We start from the raw sequence: 20,123 nt of genomic DNA, 5'->3' as shown, positions 1-20,123 counted from the left end.
AAGAACTAGATGGGATAGATGTGTTCAGGAAAGCTTACTTAATCAGTACACAGAAGTCTCAATGAGAGAGTGTGCAATACTTGATCTCCTATTAGAGAATGAGACAGAGCAGGTGACAGAAGTTTGTGTCGGGGAACGCTTTACATCTAGTGATCGTAATGTCATTATTTCAAAGTAATTTTGGAAAAGAATAGGTCCAATCCTCAGATTGAGATTCTAAATCCTCAGATTGGTGAAAGGCCAACTTTAATGATATGAGAAAGAATCTAACAAGAGTGGATTGCAACAGGCTATTTTCTGGCAAAGGTGTTCTTAGTAAGTGGAAGGCATTCAAACGTGAAATTTTGAGAAATGCTTGTATGTACCTGTCAGAATAAAAGGTAAGGATAACAAGTTTATGGAACCTTGGTTTTCAAGTGATATTGAGGCCCCTGAGATACTTATGGAGCATAAGAAATGCAAAAGAATACTTAAGAAAGAAATCAGGAAGGCTAAGAGAAATCATGAGGTTGCTCTAGCAGACAAGGCGAATGAGTATTTTCAAGGGTTTCTACAGATATTCTAAGAGTTAAAGGATTTCAAGGAACAAAATTGATCCTATGGAAAAATCAGAATGGTAAACTAGTGCATGCAGCCAGAAGAGATGGAAGACGTCTTAAATGGTATTTACTCTGGAGGTGGACACAGAATCTGAGGCAATGCATCAGTGAGGTCACGGCCACAGCAAGGTTGTGGGACAGGTGACAGAGAAGGAGGTCTAGAGGCGGGTTATGATGTAGTTGCAAACACACCCAACCCCAAAACACCAGGCAAGGTCATTTGATTCTTAACAATTGGTCCATCTTGAGACAAATCAGAATGGACAAATCCCCAGAGCCTGGCAAGGTGGTCCCACAGACCCTGTGGGAGGCAAGTGCAGAAATTTCAGGGACCCTAGCAGAGGCCCTTAGCAACAGATGAGGTACTGGAGGATGGAAGGATAGCTATTGTTGTTCCACTGTTTGAGAAGAATAAACCAGGACACTAGAGGCTGGTGAGCCTGACATTAGAAGTAGGAATGTTATTGGAAGATATTCCGAGGGATCAGACATATGTGTATTTGGATAGACATGGACTGATTAGGGATAGTCAGCATAGCTCTGTGCATGGTGGGTCATGTCTAACCAATCTTAAATGGATTTCAGCAAGGCATTTGACAAGGTCTCATATGGGAGGTTGGTTAAGAAGGTTCAGTCACTTGCTGTTCAATTTGAGCAAGTAAACTGGATTAGACTTTGACTTTGTGGAAGTCCCAGAGAATGGTAGTAGATGCTTGCCTCTCTGACAGGAGGCTTGTGAGTGATGGAGTACTGCAGGGATTGGAGTTGGGTCCATTGTTGTTTTTCATCTATATCAACAATCTGGATGTAAATGTAGTTAACTGGATCAGCAAATTTGCAGAGGACACCAAGACTGGTGGTATAGTGGACAGCGAGGTCGACTATCAAAACTTGAAGTGGCATCTGGACCAGCTGGAAAAATTGGTTGAAAAATGGAATTTAATGCCGGAAGTGTGAAGTGTTGCACTTTGGTAGGACTTAAACAGTGGGCGATAGGGCACTGAGGAATGCAGTAGAACAAAGGGAACTGACATTATAGGTTCATAATTAAAAGTGGTGTCGCAGGTAGATAGGTTTGTAAAGAAAGCTTTTCGCACATTGGCCTTCATAGATCAAAGTAATGAGTATTGGAGTTAGGATGTTATGATGTTATGTTGAAGTTTCATGTGAGGTTGGTGAGGCCTATTCTGGAGTATTATTTGCAGCTTTGGTCACTCTATATTTCAGTGACCCTAGAACCGTGGAGACAACATACCATCCAGAAATACCATTCACAATTGTAGAACTGCCTGTCTGTCCCCTAAATATCAAAGGTAAGTAGCAGTGACAGAGAATCTATATAATACTAAAACTCTCATGCTGGCTGTCTGTTTGTGACCTCCAGTTAGCGCAAACGGTGCATTACAACGGCACTATTTTTGGCTAATTCCTTTAAATGCGCTAACTTACAGAATGCAGGCAAAATTCAGGATTATATATTTGTATAAAATTGTTCATTCGCCAAAATCAACTGCCCAGGGCATGACCCGAGAGCCGATCTGCCATCATAAACACAAAGTACACCTCAGATGCTGTGGTCAAATCAAGACGTACAAAAAAGCTGGATGAACTCAGCAGGTTGGGCAGCATCCGTTGAAAGAAGCAGTCAATGGATGCTGCCTGATCCGCCATCCGATTCTACCTTTGAGTGATCGGGCAATTTTTGCAGTGAATAGAGAAGACAAAATCACACAGTATTTGACAGGCAGATATATCGGGCCCTCTGAAGCTGTCGGATTGATACTTGGATTTCCAATTCACGAGAGGGAACCAGCCGTTGTTCACCTTCAAGTGCACCTTCCCCAACAGCATCAAATATTCTTTCGAGATAATGCTGCTGTGCAACTGAATAATGATATGGCAAGAACCACTTTAACAGAATTCATGGATCTTTGCACTCGCGATCCATTTGCGAGAATCCTGTACTATGCTGATATTGCCAGATTCTACACTTGGACTAATAAGAGTTGGGAAAGAAGGAGAATGGGGAAAAGAGTGGAGTACTCCGGGATTTTTGAAGCAAATGTTCTGGGTCGAGTCTATACCGTTTCTCCACGGAGTGGTGACCTCTATTATTTGAGACTTCTTCATCACATAAAGGGACCAGTATCTTTCGAATCATTGAAAACACATGATGAAGATATCCTTCCACCATTCAAAGACATCTGCAGAGAGGATTGTTGCAAGCTGACAATCATTGGCAGCAAAAAGCCAATTGGCAGAAGAAGCAGAGAGAACAAGAATGCCCAGAGCAATGAGAGATTTGTTTGTTGTCTTGCTAACAAATACTGAAATCAACAATTCATAGCAATTGTGGAACCAGTTCAAAAATGCAATGTCTGAAGATTTCTTACAAATGGAGCAGAGAACTATCAATGATCCTAATATCATGATCGATGAGAGGCATCATGGATAAGCTCTTCTGTATTTCCAAGAGAAACTTGAGAACTTGGGCAAAACACTTGAAGAATATAACTGCCAACACCAAAAAAAGGGTACAATTACTCAAAATGCTGGCAATCTGGAATTATTGCGTGAACTGCAATACAACAGAGACGAACAGCAGGAATTTTTTTCTCAGAAGGAGCCCCTATTGAATTATGAGCAAAGAGAAGTATATGAATATGTGTGCGACTGCTTAGAAAGGAATCTCTCTTCAATGATTTAAATTAATGCACCAAGAGGAACAGGCAAGACATTTATCATCAACTTGATCCTCGCTAAAGTTAGGGGAGATGGAGGTGTTGCTATTGCTGTAGCATCATCAGGTATTGCAGTAACACTGATGCCTAGTGGTAGGACAGTGCATTCAAGATTCAAAATAACCCTCAAAGTCAATGAAGATGCCCTTTGTAACATAGATAAAAACACCAATACTGCAAATTTACTCCAAAATGCAAGACTTATTGTCTGGGATGAGTGCCCCATGATTAGGAGGGAGAGCTTCGAAGCCGTGGACCGGACTCTTCGTGATGTATGTGGCAAGAATGAGGCCTTCGGGGGTATTTTAACCATTTGCTGTGGCAATTTCCGTCAGCTTCTACCAGTTGTGAAACGTGGAAATGATGCTGATGTGGAGAATTCATGCATAAAAAAATCCTTCTTATGGAGAAGCTTCAATTGAAGGGAAACATGCGATTGAGTGAGGGAGAAGGACGATATTCTGAGTTCTTATTGGATGTTGGAGAAGACAAGATTGAGAAAAATGAAAATGATGAAATCGAATTACCTGAAGATATGATTCTGCCAGCAAAAACTATGGAAGAATGGATTGATTTCATCTACCCGACATTCGACAATCCTGCAGAACTGTTCTCGAAGAATTCTATCTTGGTTCCTCTCAATGAAATGATGCGAAAAATAAATTTCACATGCATTAGATGCTTCCCTGGAATCATGAAAGAATACTGTTCCTTCAATGCCGTTTGTGAAGGAGCTAACACCACTCATTTTCCAACTCATTTCGAATTCCTTGATTCGGTCAAACTCTCTGGATTGCTGCCACATAAACTGGAATTGAAGAGGGGATCTCCCATCATTTCAATGAGGAACTTGGATCCACCAAGGCTTTGCAATGGAATGTGAATGATGGTGGAAGAACTACATGACAATCTCATCGTAGCAAAGATAAACATTGGTGCGTTCAATAATGACATTGTCATGTTCCCAAGAATTACTCTCAATTTATCAGAAGGGGAAGATGTTCCTCTTCAGCGGAGCCAGTTCCCGATACAGTCATGCTTTGCTATGACTATACATAAGGTGCAAGGCCAAACCATGGAGAATGTGTTGATTTATCTGAAGAAACCGGTATTCCAGCATGGTCAGCTGTATGTGGCTTTAAGCTGGGTAAAAAGAAATGAAAACGTTTAGAGTATTCTTAAAGGGTAGCAGATCAACCAGAAATGTTGTCATCAAAAGTGTCCTTCTTTAAATGAGGAGGAGCTACATTTGTCTTGCTACGCATCTTTATTCTTTAATAAACTGACTTTTTCTTCTTTAATTTCCAAAGCACATCACATCAGACTGCACTACCTTTCTCTCAAAGGGTGCTCCAACAGGTCACCCAGCTGTCTAGTACTACTATAGAAAGTGTACTACTTTTGATTTCTTGAAGAGATCTGTAAAGCTGAGACAAGTGTTGGAAGGACCATAAGATGTAGGAGCAGAATTAGGCCATTCAGCCCATCAAATCTGCTCCACCATTTTATCATGGTTGATTTATTTTCCCTCTCAACACAATTGTCCTTTCTCTTCATAATTCTTATTCTTTATAATTGTTGAATGTTGTTTTTTTTTGTTGCATGTCACACCAACACAACCACAGCAAATTCCTAATACATGTAAATGTATATGGCGAACAAAGTTAATCCTTGATTACCTTTGATACCCTTACTAATCAATAACCTATCAACCCTGCTTTAAATATAAGAAGAAAGTTGATGGTCTTTGTTTTAAATATACTATTAGAAATGTCATGGATATGGAAAAGCCAAAGCACCCTTGAAAAAAGGAGTTTGTGTTTACATTCCAACTTCAAATCTTTCTTCTGGTTTGACGATATTTCTGTTGTGAATTTTACTGACCCGCTCTATAGCTTCCTTTTCTTGGGGTGTCACCTGTACGTAGTCAGTTTGCGATGTATCCTCCCCAACTGCGCCCATCTCCTCTTCAATCTCACCAACCTCCTCCATGGGTTCATTTAACATCTGGATGAACTGTTCCTGGTGTTCGCTGATTTGCTGCAGGTAAATGTTACACCTTATATTCATATTCATAGAGCAAACAGTTACATCAACACAGCTTCATGTATTTCATAAACCACGCAACATGTAGGTAATCTGTGCTATCATATACTAAGTCATAACCATGGCTTTGAAAGGTTTCTGATACTAAAAATTTAATGTTTTTATTACTCCCCACAAATAAATATTCACAAGGCTCCAATCTTTAATCCATTCTCGGTAAGTATTTAAAGCTATGATCTTAGTAATTTGTTACTTATAAGAATACTTTGGTATGTTACCAAAGACTTCAGCAAATTTATGCAGATATACCATGGAGAGCATTTTGACTTGATGCATCACTATCCGGTGTGGAGGGACCAGTGTACAAGATTGCATAAAGCTACAAAGGCCAGTAAATTCAGCCAGCTTTATTATGGCCAGTAGACTTCCTATCAGAATCAGGTTGTTATCACTGACATATGTTGTGAAATTTGCTGTTTTGTGCCAGCAATACATAAAAATTACTATAAATTACAATAAGAAATTTTTTTTAAAATAAATAAGTAGTGCAAAAAGAGAACAAAACCATGAGATAGTGTTCATGGGTTCATGGTCTGTTCAGAAATTAAATGGTGGTGGGAAAGAAGCTTGAGAACATTTTCAAAAGGTGACATTCATTAGTAAGGACGCTCACCATCCAGACATGCCTTCTTCTCATTGCTGCCATCAGGAAGGAGATGCAGGAGGCTGAAGATGCACACTCAATGTTTTAGTAACAATTTCTTCCATCCTGCCATCAGATTTCTGAATGGTCTTTGAACTCATGAACATTACCTCACCATTTAGCTCTCTTTTAGCACTATTTTTTTTATTTCTTATTGTAATTTATAGTAATATTCATGTGTTACACTTACTGCTACTGCAAAACAACAAATTTAACAACATACATCAGTGATGATAAAGCTGATTTTGATTCTGATATTTGAATGTGACTGGCAGCTCTGTTGGATAGTGTCAGTTGCTGGACAACAATGTCAGGGTCCGGTCCGGTCCAGAATCCGCGTTCCGGGTCTCGATCCGGTCTGAGTGCTCCGGACTCCGGGTCCTGCAGTTGTCCCTCCCGTCACCCGTGAACTAGTTAGGACCCTCCAGGCTCAAGGAGGCACACCTGTGACTCATTGAGCTGCAGGTGTTTATAAGGGGCCTTGGGACTGGGACCAGGTGGGTGGTTGTTTTGTTCTGTATCCTGTTCTGCCCTGGTTGCCGCCCTGCTCGGAATCCTGTTCTACCCTGGTTGCTGCCCTGCTCAGAATCCTGCTCTGCCCTGGTTGCTGGACTGTTCTGTATATGCTCTATCCAGTTGGTCTTGTTCCCCTGCTTCTCTCCTGTACACTGGTCCCGCTGTTCCGCCTTATTCTCCTTGCTTGCGCTGCCATGCTGTCAGTTGCCTTTCCCAACTTACCAATGTATCTGGTGGATCACTGTAGTGTTTCTGTTTACCCTGGACCCAGCTTCCTACCCGTTGCCTCCGTCGGGCGGATCCGGCCGAACTGCCGCTGCCCGGCGGGGGTTCTTCCCCTTCCTACCCGTTGCCTCCGTCGGGCAGGTCCGGCTGGACTGCCACTGCCCGGTGGGGTTTCTGCCCCTTCCACCTATTGCTCCCTATGGGTTGTGCTCCGCACCTTCCCAGGTGTCCGCGTCTGGCACAGGCCTCTGTGTGTTCTGCCCGGGATCCATGCGGCCCGCCCTAGGGACTCCTACCCTTGCCTGCCCTGAACTGTGGGATCTGCCTGCCTGCCCCGAACTGTGGGATCTGCCTGCCTGCCCCAACTCTGGGAGCCCGCTCCGCTCTGCCTGCCTGACACTCTATCTACCTGAACCCCAGCTCTACCCTTAAATACCATGGCATCCCCATCCTGTCCTCCCCCTAGTACTTCAGTGTCTGCGTCCTGCGTTTGGGTCCATCCGGCCCCCGTTCCTGACAAACAAGGAACCTGCTTTGAACAGATGCCTGACAGCAATCTCGTCACAGAATCGCTGGGTCTTTGTGAACAGCTTTTATTGAGACCAGTGGAGAGTACTTCAACACTGATCAAAACCTCATGTTCATTATACTGATAGAGGCAAATAACCACTGTCCCAAGGTATAACATCCTCTACCTTAGTCGAACCAGATTAAAAACCTTATTCATTCTATATTCTGGTCACAGCATGCAAGTGCTTATTAAATTATCTTAAGTTTGATTCCATCATTAACGGTATTCAAATTGATTACTATGTGAAGAAAGTTCTTACTTTGATTCCTTCACTGATCACATTTAGAAGATCAGAAAGTTTTACCAGGAACAGGTCATTCAGCCCAACAAAGCTTGCCAAATTCCTATTCACACTGTCTGTTGAAATAACTATTGAGTTTAGATTTGAAAGTCTCTAAGCTACTATTCTCAACAACACAACCAGGTAGTTTGTTCCATGTGTTCACAACTCACTGAGTAAAGAAATGTTTCCTGATGTTAGTCCGAAATCTCCCTTTAACCAGTCTCCACCAATGGTCCCATGTCCTTGATGATGGATTAATTTTCAAGTAGTAGCTGGCATTCACCCTTGATGATAGGTTCTTGATTAGCCAGGCATCAAAGAGTATGGGGAAAAGGCAGGGGAGTTGGGATGACTGGAAGAATTGGATCAGCCATGATTGAATGGCAGAGCAGACTCAATGGACAGAATGGCGTACTTCTGCTCCTATATCTTATGGTCTTATTTTGAACATTTCTATTATGTCTCCTCTCATTCTACATCTACTTAAACTAAAACGATTTAATTCTTTCAATCTTTCTTCATAGCTCATACCCTGAAGACCTGACATTAGTCTACTTGCCCTTCTCTGAACTTTTTCCAGTGCCTTCACATCCCTCACACAACATGGAGACCAAAATCATACATAGTACTCAAGATGTGGCCTCACAAGCTTAAGGAGAACGTCTCTAGACTTGAACTCCATGGAGCCCAACATTCTATTAACCTTCCTAATTGCTTCAGTGCATTGTCTATATGTTGATAGTGATGAGTCCATCAGGATGCCCCAGCATTACCTCCTTGTTTTTATATTCTATTCCACTTGAAATGAATGCCAATGTTGCAGTTGCCTTCTTTACCACAGACTCAACCTGTAAATTAACCTTCTGGGAGTCTTGTAACACCATAGGATTTATCATGTTAATGCTCCTAAGCTCCTAAGGCCCTCTGCACCTCTGATGTTTGAATTTTCTCCCCATTTAGATAGTAGTCTATACTATTGTTCCTTTTACCAAAATGCATTATCATACATTTCCCAACACTGTATTCCATCTGACACTTTCTTGCCCATTCTTCCAATTTCTCTAAGTCCTTCTGAAATCGAATTGCATCCTCAGCACTACTTACCCCTCCACTATCTTCATATCATCTGCAAACTTTACCACAAAGCCATCAATTCCATTATCTAAAACACTGACAAACAAAGTGAAAAGTTGGTATCTTTCCTGTAACACCATAGGATTTTATCTTGTTAAGCCACCTCAGGTGTGGCACCTTATCAAATGCCTTCTGAAAATGACATCCACTGCCCCTCTTGTGTCCACCCTGCTTGTTACTTTCCTCGAAGAACTCTAACAGATTTGTCAGGCAAGATTTCCCCTTACAGAAACCATGCTGACTTTGACTTATTTTATCATTAGTCTCCAAGTACTCTGAAACCTCATCCTTAATAATGGACTCCCAACCACTCAACCACTGAGGTTAGGCTAACTGGCCTATAATTTCCTTTTGTTTGCCTTCCTCCCTTCTTAGGAGTGGAGTGACACTTGTCCTAATATGTTATTCTCCACTGTGGTGTTTAAACAGTCGATCCCAGCTTGTTCTGAGTTTCCTAGTTTAAAACAGTCGTTAACTAACTGAAGCATACACCAGTCAGTACATTAATGTCTCTCCAGTTCAAATGCAATCCATCCGGATGGTACAGGTTCCATCTGCCCCAAAAGGCAACCCAATGTCCCATAAACCTATGCCCTAACCTACACCATGATTTGAGCCACGCATTGAATCTTCTAATCTCATCCATCTTACCTAGTCTGGCACAGGCAGAACTTCCGAGAAGACAACCTTGTCAGTTCTGTCCCCAAGCTTTCCACCTAACTCTTTAAATTTGTCTTGCAGAACTAACAGCCTGTCCTTTCCTATGTCATTTGTTCCGTTATGGACAATGACTACTGGATCCACCCTAGTTATGTCCAGGAGCTTAACTACTCGTCCAGGGAGATCTCCGACTTGTGCTCCTGGTAGGCAATACACTGTACGAGACTCCTTGTCAGTACAAACCTGATTCTCAACATCCCCCCCCCAACCAGATAATTGAGTTCCCTGCCTTCACTACTTCCTTTTTATAAGGGTTTAAATTTAGGTTTACATCTGTTCTAGTGTCACAGTTTAACTGAAATTGATATATTTGTTTTATTAACCACCTCTTTTCTGGGAAATGGCTTGTTCATTCAGTTCCCCAAAACATTTACTTACCAAACAGTTCCACATGGGAATAATTGGGTTTAGCTTGGATTAAATGTAGGCAGCACGATGCGACACATTTTAAACTGAAATGGCATCATACTCTTGTAACTAGGATAAGAGAGATAATATAATGATCCCAACAGGCATCTTTCTCACTGTATTCTGTTCCTGAGGTTAGTCTGTTGGAAGTAAACCTAACAGAGTTCATGCTGGGTTTCCCTAATACCTGCAGAAGCTGTGGATTTTCTCTGCCCACTTGCTGAAGCAGTGCTGGTAACATGGATGGATTCTGCTGAAGAACCTGCCTCATGTTCTGAAACTGAGGTAGATCATGAAGGAATTCCAGGGGGCTCTCATCTGTCAGGAGAGAAGAAAGGAAATACAAACATGGTCAGGTAACCAGACTGAAATAGATAACAGGAGAAGCAGCTTACTGTGTGTACAATGGTGAATGTACAGAAATTAACTTCTGTGGACCTACCAAGCACTGGAGGGAAGAGAGCTGTTAGGCTCCACCTACTGGCTGGATTTAGTGCATTTTTGTAGAGGTTTGTAATCTGAAAGTGCACAATCTGAGAGGTGATTAGCCATTTATATTTGTTTCTGTTTTCTATCTGTTAAAAAATCCTCTATCCAAGCTAATGAATCAACTTCAATCCCATTGTTTTAGATATTCACTGTCCAGGGCCAAAACTCCCATTGCTAACCTGCAGCAAGAAGAAACTGTCCAAGGTCCAAAATGCTGATTGCTACAGTCAATGCTTTCATGCACATCAGAAGAGCTGTTTAAACTTTGAATCAGTGGCCTTTTCCATTAATATCATGTAGGAAATCAATATCCATGCTGTCCTGATAAAGGTCTAACAGTACCACAAAAACAGAGTAGCAGTTGCAAAACTTCACATACAGAAGATGTTATAAGGTGATTTATAAAGAGAAATATAGAATAAGTACAAAATAGAGAAGACTGCGGGAGCTGGTAGAAGGTCCAGAGAAGATGATACTGAATTTACATTTTAGCCTGAGTTCAGGAAGAATCTCTTCTCAGAGCCTTCTTTCTCCTATGGACAGCTTGTTTTTCTGCAAACTCGTGGCATTTTACTTTATTTTTATTTAGAACACAGTGACAGGCCCTTCCAGCCCAACAAGCCCACACCTCTCAAATACACCCATTTGACTGATTAATCTACTAACTATAAGTCTTTGGAATGTGGGAGGACACTGGAGCAAACTGAGGAAACCCAAAGGGTCACTGAGAGATCGAATAAACTCCTTACAGAATACGGCACAAAGTGAACCCATTTGCTGGTGTTGTAATAGCGCTATGCTAATTGCTACACTATCATGCCACCCTGTATGTTTTATATACAGTATATAGGTATTGTCTTAGTATTTTTGAACCCTTTATAAAATTATAATATCTTTTAGAATTTATTTCTCAAACCACAATGTGTTCCACTTAAAATAAAATAACTGTAGTTAAGTTACTTCATTAACAGAAAGCATTGCATCCTTATGTGAGAGGGGAATATATCTTACAAAATAGTAACCATTAACATCTAGACTCTCTTTTGGAAATAAGATTCAGTTTGTTAAGCAAATTAGTCCTTGAAATATAGGTTAATACAGTATAACCTCCCTAAAGTGAGGTTACTGTAGACACCTGTAAAGGATAAAACTTATGGCTGTGACATAAATTGAGGACACTGGAATTAATATATTGAACTTCATCTTTATCTTATCCAGTGACATTTTATACAATAAGATTTTGAATGATTTTTTTGCAATCTAAATACTTCATTACATTCTCAAAAGAACTCACAATAAATTTGGTAAGATTATTTTCCTTTTATAAAACCCCATCGTTTCTTTCTACACATTATTCAAAGTTTTTTGTTATCATTTCCGTAACACTTGTTCCAGAATGTTCCTGATGACTGACATTAGGCTGACTAGTTCCATGTTTTTTTTCATACTTGTTTTTCATTCCACTGAACCCTTAACAAAATACATGGGAATTTTGGAAGAGCATAATCCATGCATCCACTATCATTGCAGTCACCTCTTTTACCATTGTACAATAGAGGTCAATAAGATACAGAATATCTTTAACTTCCAGTAAAATGGTGACGCGCTCAGGCGCGGTGGCCTCTCAGAGGCCAATCTAAGGTGTTTTTGTCTTTTTTACGATCGCAAGACAATGCTAGACTTTAAGAACTTTGAATACTTAAGATCTACCTCATCAGCGAGCTGCTCATTGGCAGAGGAGCTGAACTTGGTGCAGACCATCTTGCCGCCTGCTATAGGAAGGCATTGAAGGCACCAGAGATAGTGCACAAAGGCAGTGTAACAGTGGATGATTGTTTTGGACTTTAATCTTGCGATCGCAAGATCCAGTTGGACGTGATCATTTACGATACCACAGGCTCACTTCCCTTGTTTGTTGATGCAACAGGCTGTGAGAGAGCGGCAAAACCTCTCTTGAACTTGAACAAAAAGCAGTCAGGTGCAGGGGATTCCATAAGTTTACCTCAAATCTTCTTCCTTCAGATGCTACATGACCTACTTAGTAACCCCAATGTTTTCTGTTTCTATTTCTAATGTTCAGATATATGTCTAACAGGGATTGCTGGATAGCATTTTTCTCAAATATTATTGCTGGAGCCTTTTACGAATCAAAAAGGGATAAATGAATTAGTTGATAAAGAAGACAACAGAATATGAAAGCAAAGTAGTTGGAAATTTAAAAAATGAAACAAAGAGTAAGCCAGGTTTGATTCTGAATTTCAGTGTTGCTTGTGTGGAGTTTGCAAGCTCTCCCTGTGACCATGTGGGTTTCTCCTGGGTGCTCCAGTATCTTCCCGCATCCCAAAGATGTGCTGGTAGCATAATTGGTTAAATTTCCCTCCCTTAGTAAGTGGGAGGTAGGAGAATCAAGGAATTGTGGCGACCCACTTCCTAGCGCACTCGAACCGGCTCACAAATAGCCAATGCGCCGGCATAAAGGCCAGTCCCAAAAGGGCGCCAAGTCTGCTTCACCAACGAAGGGAAAGGCCCACGCGAGACTGTGAATACGTGCCCCCTACAGCATCCGCGCGCAGGACAGGACTGTGAATACGTGCCCCCTACGGCATCCGTGCCCAGGGAGGGCGGGATGAGGGAGGCTTTAAAGCAAGGCCGCGAAGTTCGAATAAAACCTTTTTTAACTGCAGTTTACCGACTCCGTGTCGTTATTTCAGCGCTGCATGTAGCACACCACTACAATTGGTGACCCCGACGGCCCAAACAATATTTGGGCCGAAGGTGACCGACGCCGCATCTGTTCATGCAGTTTCATTGAAACTGCCAAGCTTCTGGACGCTGCAACCTCACCTATGGTTCCAACAAGCAGAAGCCCAATTCCACGTTCGGCAGATAACCTCGGAGGACACACGTTACTACTACGTGGTGAGCTCCCTCGACCAGGACACAGCGGCCCAGGTTGAGGAGTTCATACAGTCTCCCCCAGCGGACGGCAAATAGGAATGTGAAAGACAACAGGATACAGGAAGGAGACTGATAAGCGTATGCGATGTAATGTACAGAATGGCTTCCCCGTGTCATTAGATCCCTCAAAGTTCCTGTGCAGCTGGTAAAGTTGTTAAGAAGGTGTATGGTGTGTGGCCTTCATTAGTTAGGAGATTGAGCTCAAAAGCTGCAAGGTAAAGTTGTAGCTCTATAAACTCTGGTTACGCCACATTTGGAATATTATATTCAGTTGCAGCCTTCTTTTAAAGGATGAAAATGCTTTAGAGAGGGTATGGAGCGATTTACCAAGCTGTTGTCCGAATTAGAGAGCCTATCTTATAAGGGTAAAGTGAGTGAGGTAAGGCGGTCCAGCCAATGGTATAGCTGTTTGCACATAACAATTTTTTTATGATCAAAAGACACTGCTGGATATTAAGAACATCAAGTACTACAGGTTTATCCCACTAACGAGTTGCTGAATAGCGATGGAGCTGGACTTGCTGCACACCGTGTTGTCACCTGCTACAACTACCCAGGGAAGAAGGCATCAGAGGCAGTCAGCAGAGGTGGTGTACGGTCCAATAGATGGTGTAAATTATTGTCTTTTACAATTTTCTCAAGATCGCAAGACCCTGTCAGACATTGGTAATGTAGAATACTAAATGTCCAGTTCACTGATTTATTGGAAAGACCAACAGTGGGGGAGCTGTGTGGCCTTGATTGTTGCCCAGACCAAGCTCTCATGCCACCCAGGGGAGAAGGTTCTGGAGATGGTGTGGAAGAGTGCAGAGGCATGGCGGACACACTGGAGTCCATGCTGGGTTGAGGGCTGGCACCCCCATCGGTGTTACCCACCACTGTTCCACAATGGAAGACAAGCTGGACTTTGTTTGTCTGTGGCAGAAATGAAGAACTACTGCATGCTTGTTCTTGCAGAAACACGATTCCAGATCAACTTGCAGGCCATGCCACTCAAGGGCTTTGGCTGTTATTTTTTTGTGACTATATGTTTTTCTACTATTGTAACTATGTGTTTTATGTGGTATGTGCTGTGTGCTATGTGTGATCGTCACTAGTGTGTTTTGCACTTTGGCCCTGGAGGAATACTGTTTTGTTTAGCTATGTTCATGTGTATGGTTGGATGACAATTAAACTTGAACTACTATTTTCCCTCTAGAGCAAAGGATGGTGAGAGATTACTTGACAAATGTATTCAAGATGATAAGAGGCACAGTGCACAGTAAGAGACTTTTTCCAAGGTTGGAATGCACTGCAAGGGGTAACAGTAGAACCAGATACATTAAAAGCATTTAAGAAACTCTTAGAATGGTACATGGATGAAAGAAAAATGGAGGGCTATGTGGGAGGAAAGTTAAATTCATCTTAATAGTGGTTTGAAAGGTCAGCAAACATCATGAGTCAAAGGGCTTGTACTGTGCTGTAATATTCTAATTTCTATGAAAATGAGGTTCAGCTATTAGTCTTGATCTCACGTAGCAACAACTGTAACCAGTTCAAATGATGACCACACAAGATGTTCCATGACATTCTACTGTACACCAATGAGACAGGGCACCATTTTCTGTATAGGTAACCAAGGTAAACAAGAAGAGTTTTGTCAAATTATTTACAAAAAGTGGTACTCCTTGCCTAGTATTTCTGGGTTAGATTCCTGAACAGATTCAAGACAATCTTGAGGTGCTGTACTCTCCTCCACTGGACTCGTTAGACTATCAGGCACGTCCTGTGAATAAGAAAAGAGATTCAATATGTCTCTGCTGAAAAGATTTTAAAAAACTAATTCTACATCACTGAGACTTGGCATTTTGTATAATTACTGCATTTTCCATACTTACTCTCTTTCCTCAGTAACTTACTCGGTGTCTGAATCACACCATCATGATAAGAGCATTAACACATAAGCAGAGTCATACAGCACAGAAACAGGCCTCTCTGCCCACTGAGTCACACCAATCCTCAATACTCATTTTTACTGCCCCTACACTCATCTTATTTTATTTTCCATCCACTTCCATCAATTCCATCCAGATTCAACCATTCATCTCAAACAAAGAGAAATTCTGCAGATGCTGGACTTCTAAGCAACACACACAAAATGCTGGAGCAACTCAGCAGACCCAACAGCATCTAGGAAAACAGTACAATCAACATTTCAGACCGAAACCCTTTGGCAGGACTGAAGAAAAGGCTGAGGAGTAGATTTAAAAGGTGGGGGGAGGGGAGAGAGAAACACAAGGTGATAGGTGAAAGCTAGAGAGGGAAGAATGAAGTAAAGATCTGGGAAGTTGATTGGTGAAAGAGATAGAAGTCCAAGGAAGAAAGAAAAGGGGGAGGAGCACCAGGGGAGGCGATGAGCGAGTCAGGAGATAAGGTGAGAGAGGGAACAGGGGATGGGAAATGGTGAAGTGGGAGGGGTGGAGCGCATTACCAGATGTTTGAGAAATCTATGATCATGTTGGAGGCTACCAAAATGGAATATAAGGTGTTGTTCCTTCAGCCTAAGTGTGGCCTCATCATGACAGCGGGGGAGGCCATGGTTGGACATATCAGAATGGGAATGGAAAGTGGATTTAAAGCGGATAGCAACTGGGAGATCCCACTTTTTCTGATGGATAGAGTGTAAATGCTCGACGAAGCAGTCTCCAAGTCTACATCAGGTCTCACCGATATACAGGAGGCCACTCTGGGAGCACCAAACACAGTATATGACCTCACTTGAGAGGACTGTTTAGGGCCCTGAATGGTGGTGAGGGAGAAGGTGTAAAGGCAGTTGTAGTACTTGTTCTGCTTGCAAGGATAAGTGCCAAGAGGGAGATCAGAGGGATGGATGAACAAGGGAGTCATGTAGGAAGCAATCTCTGTGGAAAGTAAAAAGTGGGGGGGAGGGAATGATGTGCTTGGTGGTGGAATACCATGGGAGGTGGCGGAAGTTTCAGAGAATTACGTGCTATATGTGGAGGCTGATGGGGTGGAAGATGAGGACAAGAGGAACCCTATCCCTGGGAGGATAGGGTAAGAGCAGACATGCATGAAATGGAAAAGATGTGGTTGAGGACAATATTGATAGTGGAGGAAGGGAAGCCCCTTTCTTTGAAAAAAGGAGGACATCTCCTTCTTCTAGAATGAAAAGCCTCATCCTGAGAGCAGATATGGTGGAGACGGAGGAATTGAGAGAAGGGGATGGCGTTTTTACAAGTAACACGTGGGACAAGGTATAGTCCAGTTAGCTGTCTGTGGGTTTATAATAGACATCAGTGGATGAGCTATCTCCAGAGATAGAGACGGTGAGATTGAGAAAGGGGAGGGAGGTGTCTGAAATGGGCCAAGTAAATTTGAGGGCAGGGTGGAAGTTGGAGGCAAAGTGGATGAAGTCGACAACTTCAGCATGGGTACAGGATGTAGTGTAGGAAAAGTGCTTGAAACATAGACTGTTCCACATAGCTAACAAACAGGCAGACATAGCTAGAATCCATGCGAGTGCCCATGGCTCCCCCTTTGTTTGAAGGAAGTGGGAGGAGCCAAAGGAGAAATTATTTAGAGTGAGGACAAGTTCTGCTAGGCAGAGGAGAGTGGTGCTAGAGGGGAACTGATTAGGTCTGGTGTCCAGAGAAAAACAGAGAGATTTGAGTCCTTCCTGGTGGGGGATGGAGGTGCATAGGGTCTGGGCCTGTATAGTAAAAATAAAATGATGGGGGCCAGGGAATCTGAAATCTTTGAAAAGATCCAAAGCGTGTGAAGTGTCACAGATGTAGGTAGAAAGAGTATGAACTCGGGAGGGGGGGGAATAAAACTGAGTCAAGGTATGCCAATAGGAGTTCAGTCGGGTAGGAACAAGTTGAAATAATGGGTCTACCTGGACAAGCAGATTTGTGGATCTTGGGTAGGAGGTAGAAACAGGAGGTGCATGGTGCAGGAACTATGAGGTTGGTGGTGGTGTATGGGAGTTCCCCAGAGTCAATAAGGTTAGTGATGGTGTGGAAGACAATGGCCTGGTGCTCCTTAGTGGGGTCCTGTTCAAGGGGTAAGTAAGAGGAGGAGTCTGAAAGTTGGTATTGGGCCTCAGCAAGGTAGAGGTCAATACGCTGGACTACTACAGCACCTCCCTTATCTGCAGGTTTGATAGTGAGGTTAGGATTGCAGAGGGATTGAAGAGCCAAGTGGTCAGAAGGAGTGAGTTTGGATCAGAGAGAGGAGTATTAAAGTCTAGATGGCTAATGTTCCGACAGCAGTTGGCAATGAAAAGGTCCAGAGCAGGCAGAAGACCAGGGTGGGGTGTCCAGGAAGAGGAGGAGGGTTGGAGATGGGAGAAGAGGTCATCAGTGCAGGGCAGAGAGTCCATGCCAAAGAAATGGGCTCAGAGACAGAGGCAGCGGAAGAAGGCCCAGAACTCACTGAAATGTGACAGCAGGGGGACAAAGGTGAGGCCCTTACTGAGGACGGAACGTTCTGCCTCAGATAGGGGAAGGTCAGAGAGGGATGGTCAAACTTACGGTAATGCCCCCCACCCCCTTCCCCTTCACCATTTCCCATCCACTGTTCCCTCTCTCACCTTATCTCCTGTATCTTACAGCCAGTACCTGTTTCCCAGGGCACGAATAGCAAACACCAGAGGGCATATGTACAAAGTTAAGGGAGGGAAGTTTAGGGGAGACATCAGGAGTAAGTTTTTTACACAGAGGGTTGTGAGTGCCTGGAATGACTTGCCAAGGATGGTGGTGGAGGCTAAAACATTGGGAGCATTTAAGAGCCTCTTGGACAGGCACATGGATGAAAGAAAAATAGAGGATTACAGGGTCGTGTGGGTTCGGAACTTCTTTTTTAAGGAATATATGGGTCAGCACAACATCGAGGGCCAAAGGGCCTGTACTGTGCTGTAGTATTCTAGTGTCTAGTGTCTCCTCGCCAGCCCATTGCCTCGCTCTGGTGCTCCTCCCCCATTTTCTTTCTTCTATGGCCTTCTGTCTCTTTCACCAAACAACTTCCCTGCTTTTTACTTCATCCTCCCCCCTTTGGGTTTCACCTATTACCTTGTGTTTCTCTCTCCCCTCCCCCCTCCTTTTAATTCTACTCCTCAGCTTTTCTCTCCAGTCCTGTCGAAGCATTTTAGCCTGAAATGTCAACTGTACTCTTTTCCTAGGTGCTGCCTGGTCTGCTGAGTTCCTCCAGCATTTTGTGTGTGTTGCTCAACCACTCATCTGTACACCTGGGGCAATTGACAATGGGTCAATTAACCTACAAACCCATAAATCTGGGATGTGGGATGAAACCGGCATACGCGGAAGAAATCTACATGGTCACAGGGAGAAGATCAGAAGCAGGTTTATTATCACTGGCATGTGACATGAAATTTGTTAACTTAGTAGCAATTCAATGCAATACCTAAAATAGAAGGGAAAAAAACTAAAATAATAATAATAAATAAATATGTAAATCAATTACAGCATACGTATATTGAATAGATTAAAAATCGTACAAAAAACAGAAATTCTATATATTAAAAAGTGTATAGTGTCCATTTGGGAATCGGATAACAGAGGGGAAGAGGCTATTCCTGAATCGCTGAGTGTGGTGTGCCTTCAGGCTTCTGTGCCTCCTGCCTGATGGTAACAGTGAGGAAAAGGCAAACCCCACATAGAAGCACCATGGATCAGGATCTCTGGAGCTGTGGGGCAGCAGCTCTACAGTATAACTCCTTAGTCATACAGACTAATCTGTACCACCTACAAAATGGATTACAATTATTTGCTTAGGGTTTTCAGGTACAAGACGTGTCTTGATGACTTGTCTATGTGTGTATCTCATAAACCCATGATTTCTATCACAAAGGAGAACAGAGAAACAAGCACAGCTACATTGGAGACCCTTCCAGAGGATGCATGCTATCCTAACTTAGAAAATATCACCATTGCATTTTCATTAGTTCCAAATCCCAGCATTCCCCACTTAACATTGCCATGGAGATACCTTCACATAGAACACATGACATAGAACATTACAGCACAGTAGATACCCTTCAACCCACTATGTTATGCTGTTCTTTTAACCTACTCTAAGCTCAATCTAACCACTCCCTTTCACATAGCCCTCCAATTTTCTATAATCTACGTGCCTCTCTGAGTTTTTTAAATGTCCCTAATGTATCCGCCACCCCGGCACTGCATTCTATGCACCCAAACTCTCTGAGTTAAACACTACCTCCTTTATACTTTCCTTGAGTCAGCTTAAAATTAGCCATTTTACCCTCGGAAAAAGGCCATGGCTGACCACTCTGTCTATGCGTTATCATCTTTTACAGCTCTATAAAGTCACCTCTCATCTTTCTTCACTCAAAGAAGAGCCCTACCTTACCCTTATAAAACAGATTCTCTTTAATCCAGGCAGCACCCTGGTAAATCTCCTCTACACCATCACTTAACACCACCATGGAAGTACCTTCACATGAAGATTTCCAGCTCACTACCACTTCTCAAGCACAATTAGTGATGGGCAAGAAATGTTAGCTTTGTCAACAATGTCCAGATCCTGAAAAAAAATACTTTTAAAACATTGTAACATCCAGAAAATGGTAGTTTGACTGACATCTTTCAGTTTAAAAAGTCTTCCAATATAGAAAGTACAGCAGACAATTTGCTCCAGGCAATGTGGCAATGATTAGGTCATATGATTTTGGTGTTGATTGAGGAACATG

General features: G+C 42.5%; 1 protein-coding gene across 1 annotated transcript in view; it reads right to left on the bottom strand.

The window, feature by feature from the left end:
- Positions 1–20,123, bottom strand: part of LOC140740091 (UV excision repair protein RAD23 homolog A-like) — a 62,944-nt gene that overhangs the window by 20,500 nt on the left and 22,321 nt on the right. Inside the window, exons 6-8 of the mRNA XM_073068968.1 lie at positions 15,065–15,158; positions 10,140–10,264; positions 5,225–5,386 (exon numbers count right to left, since the gene is read on the bottom strand). Coding sequence (XP_072925069.1) covers positions 5,225–5,386; positions 10,140–10,264; positions 15,065–15,158 — 381 coding nt within the window. The remainder of the gene's footprint in view (positions 1–5,224; positions 5,387–10,139; positions 10,265–15,064; positions 15,159–20,123) is intronic.

Source organism: Hemitrygon akajei, chromosome 16 (genome assembly GCF_048418815.1).
Source record: "Hemitrygon akajei chromosome 16, sHemAka1.3, whole genome shotgun sequence".
NCBI classification, from domain to species: domain Eukaryota; kingdom Metazoa; phylum Chordata; class Chondrichthyes; order Myliobatiformes; family Dasyatidae; genus Hemitrygon; species Hemitrygon akajei.
This window is presented reverse-complemented; position numbering and strand designations above follow the sequence as displayed.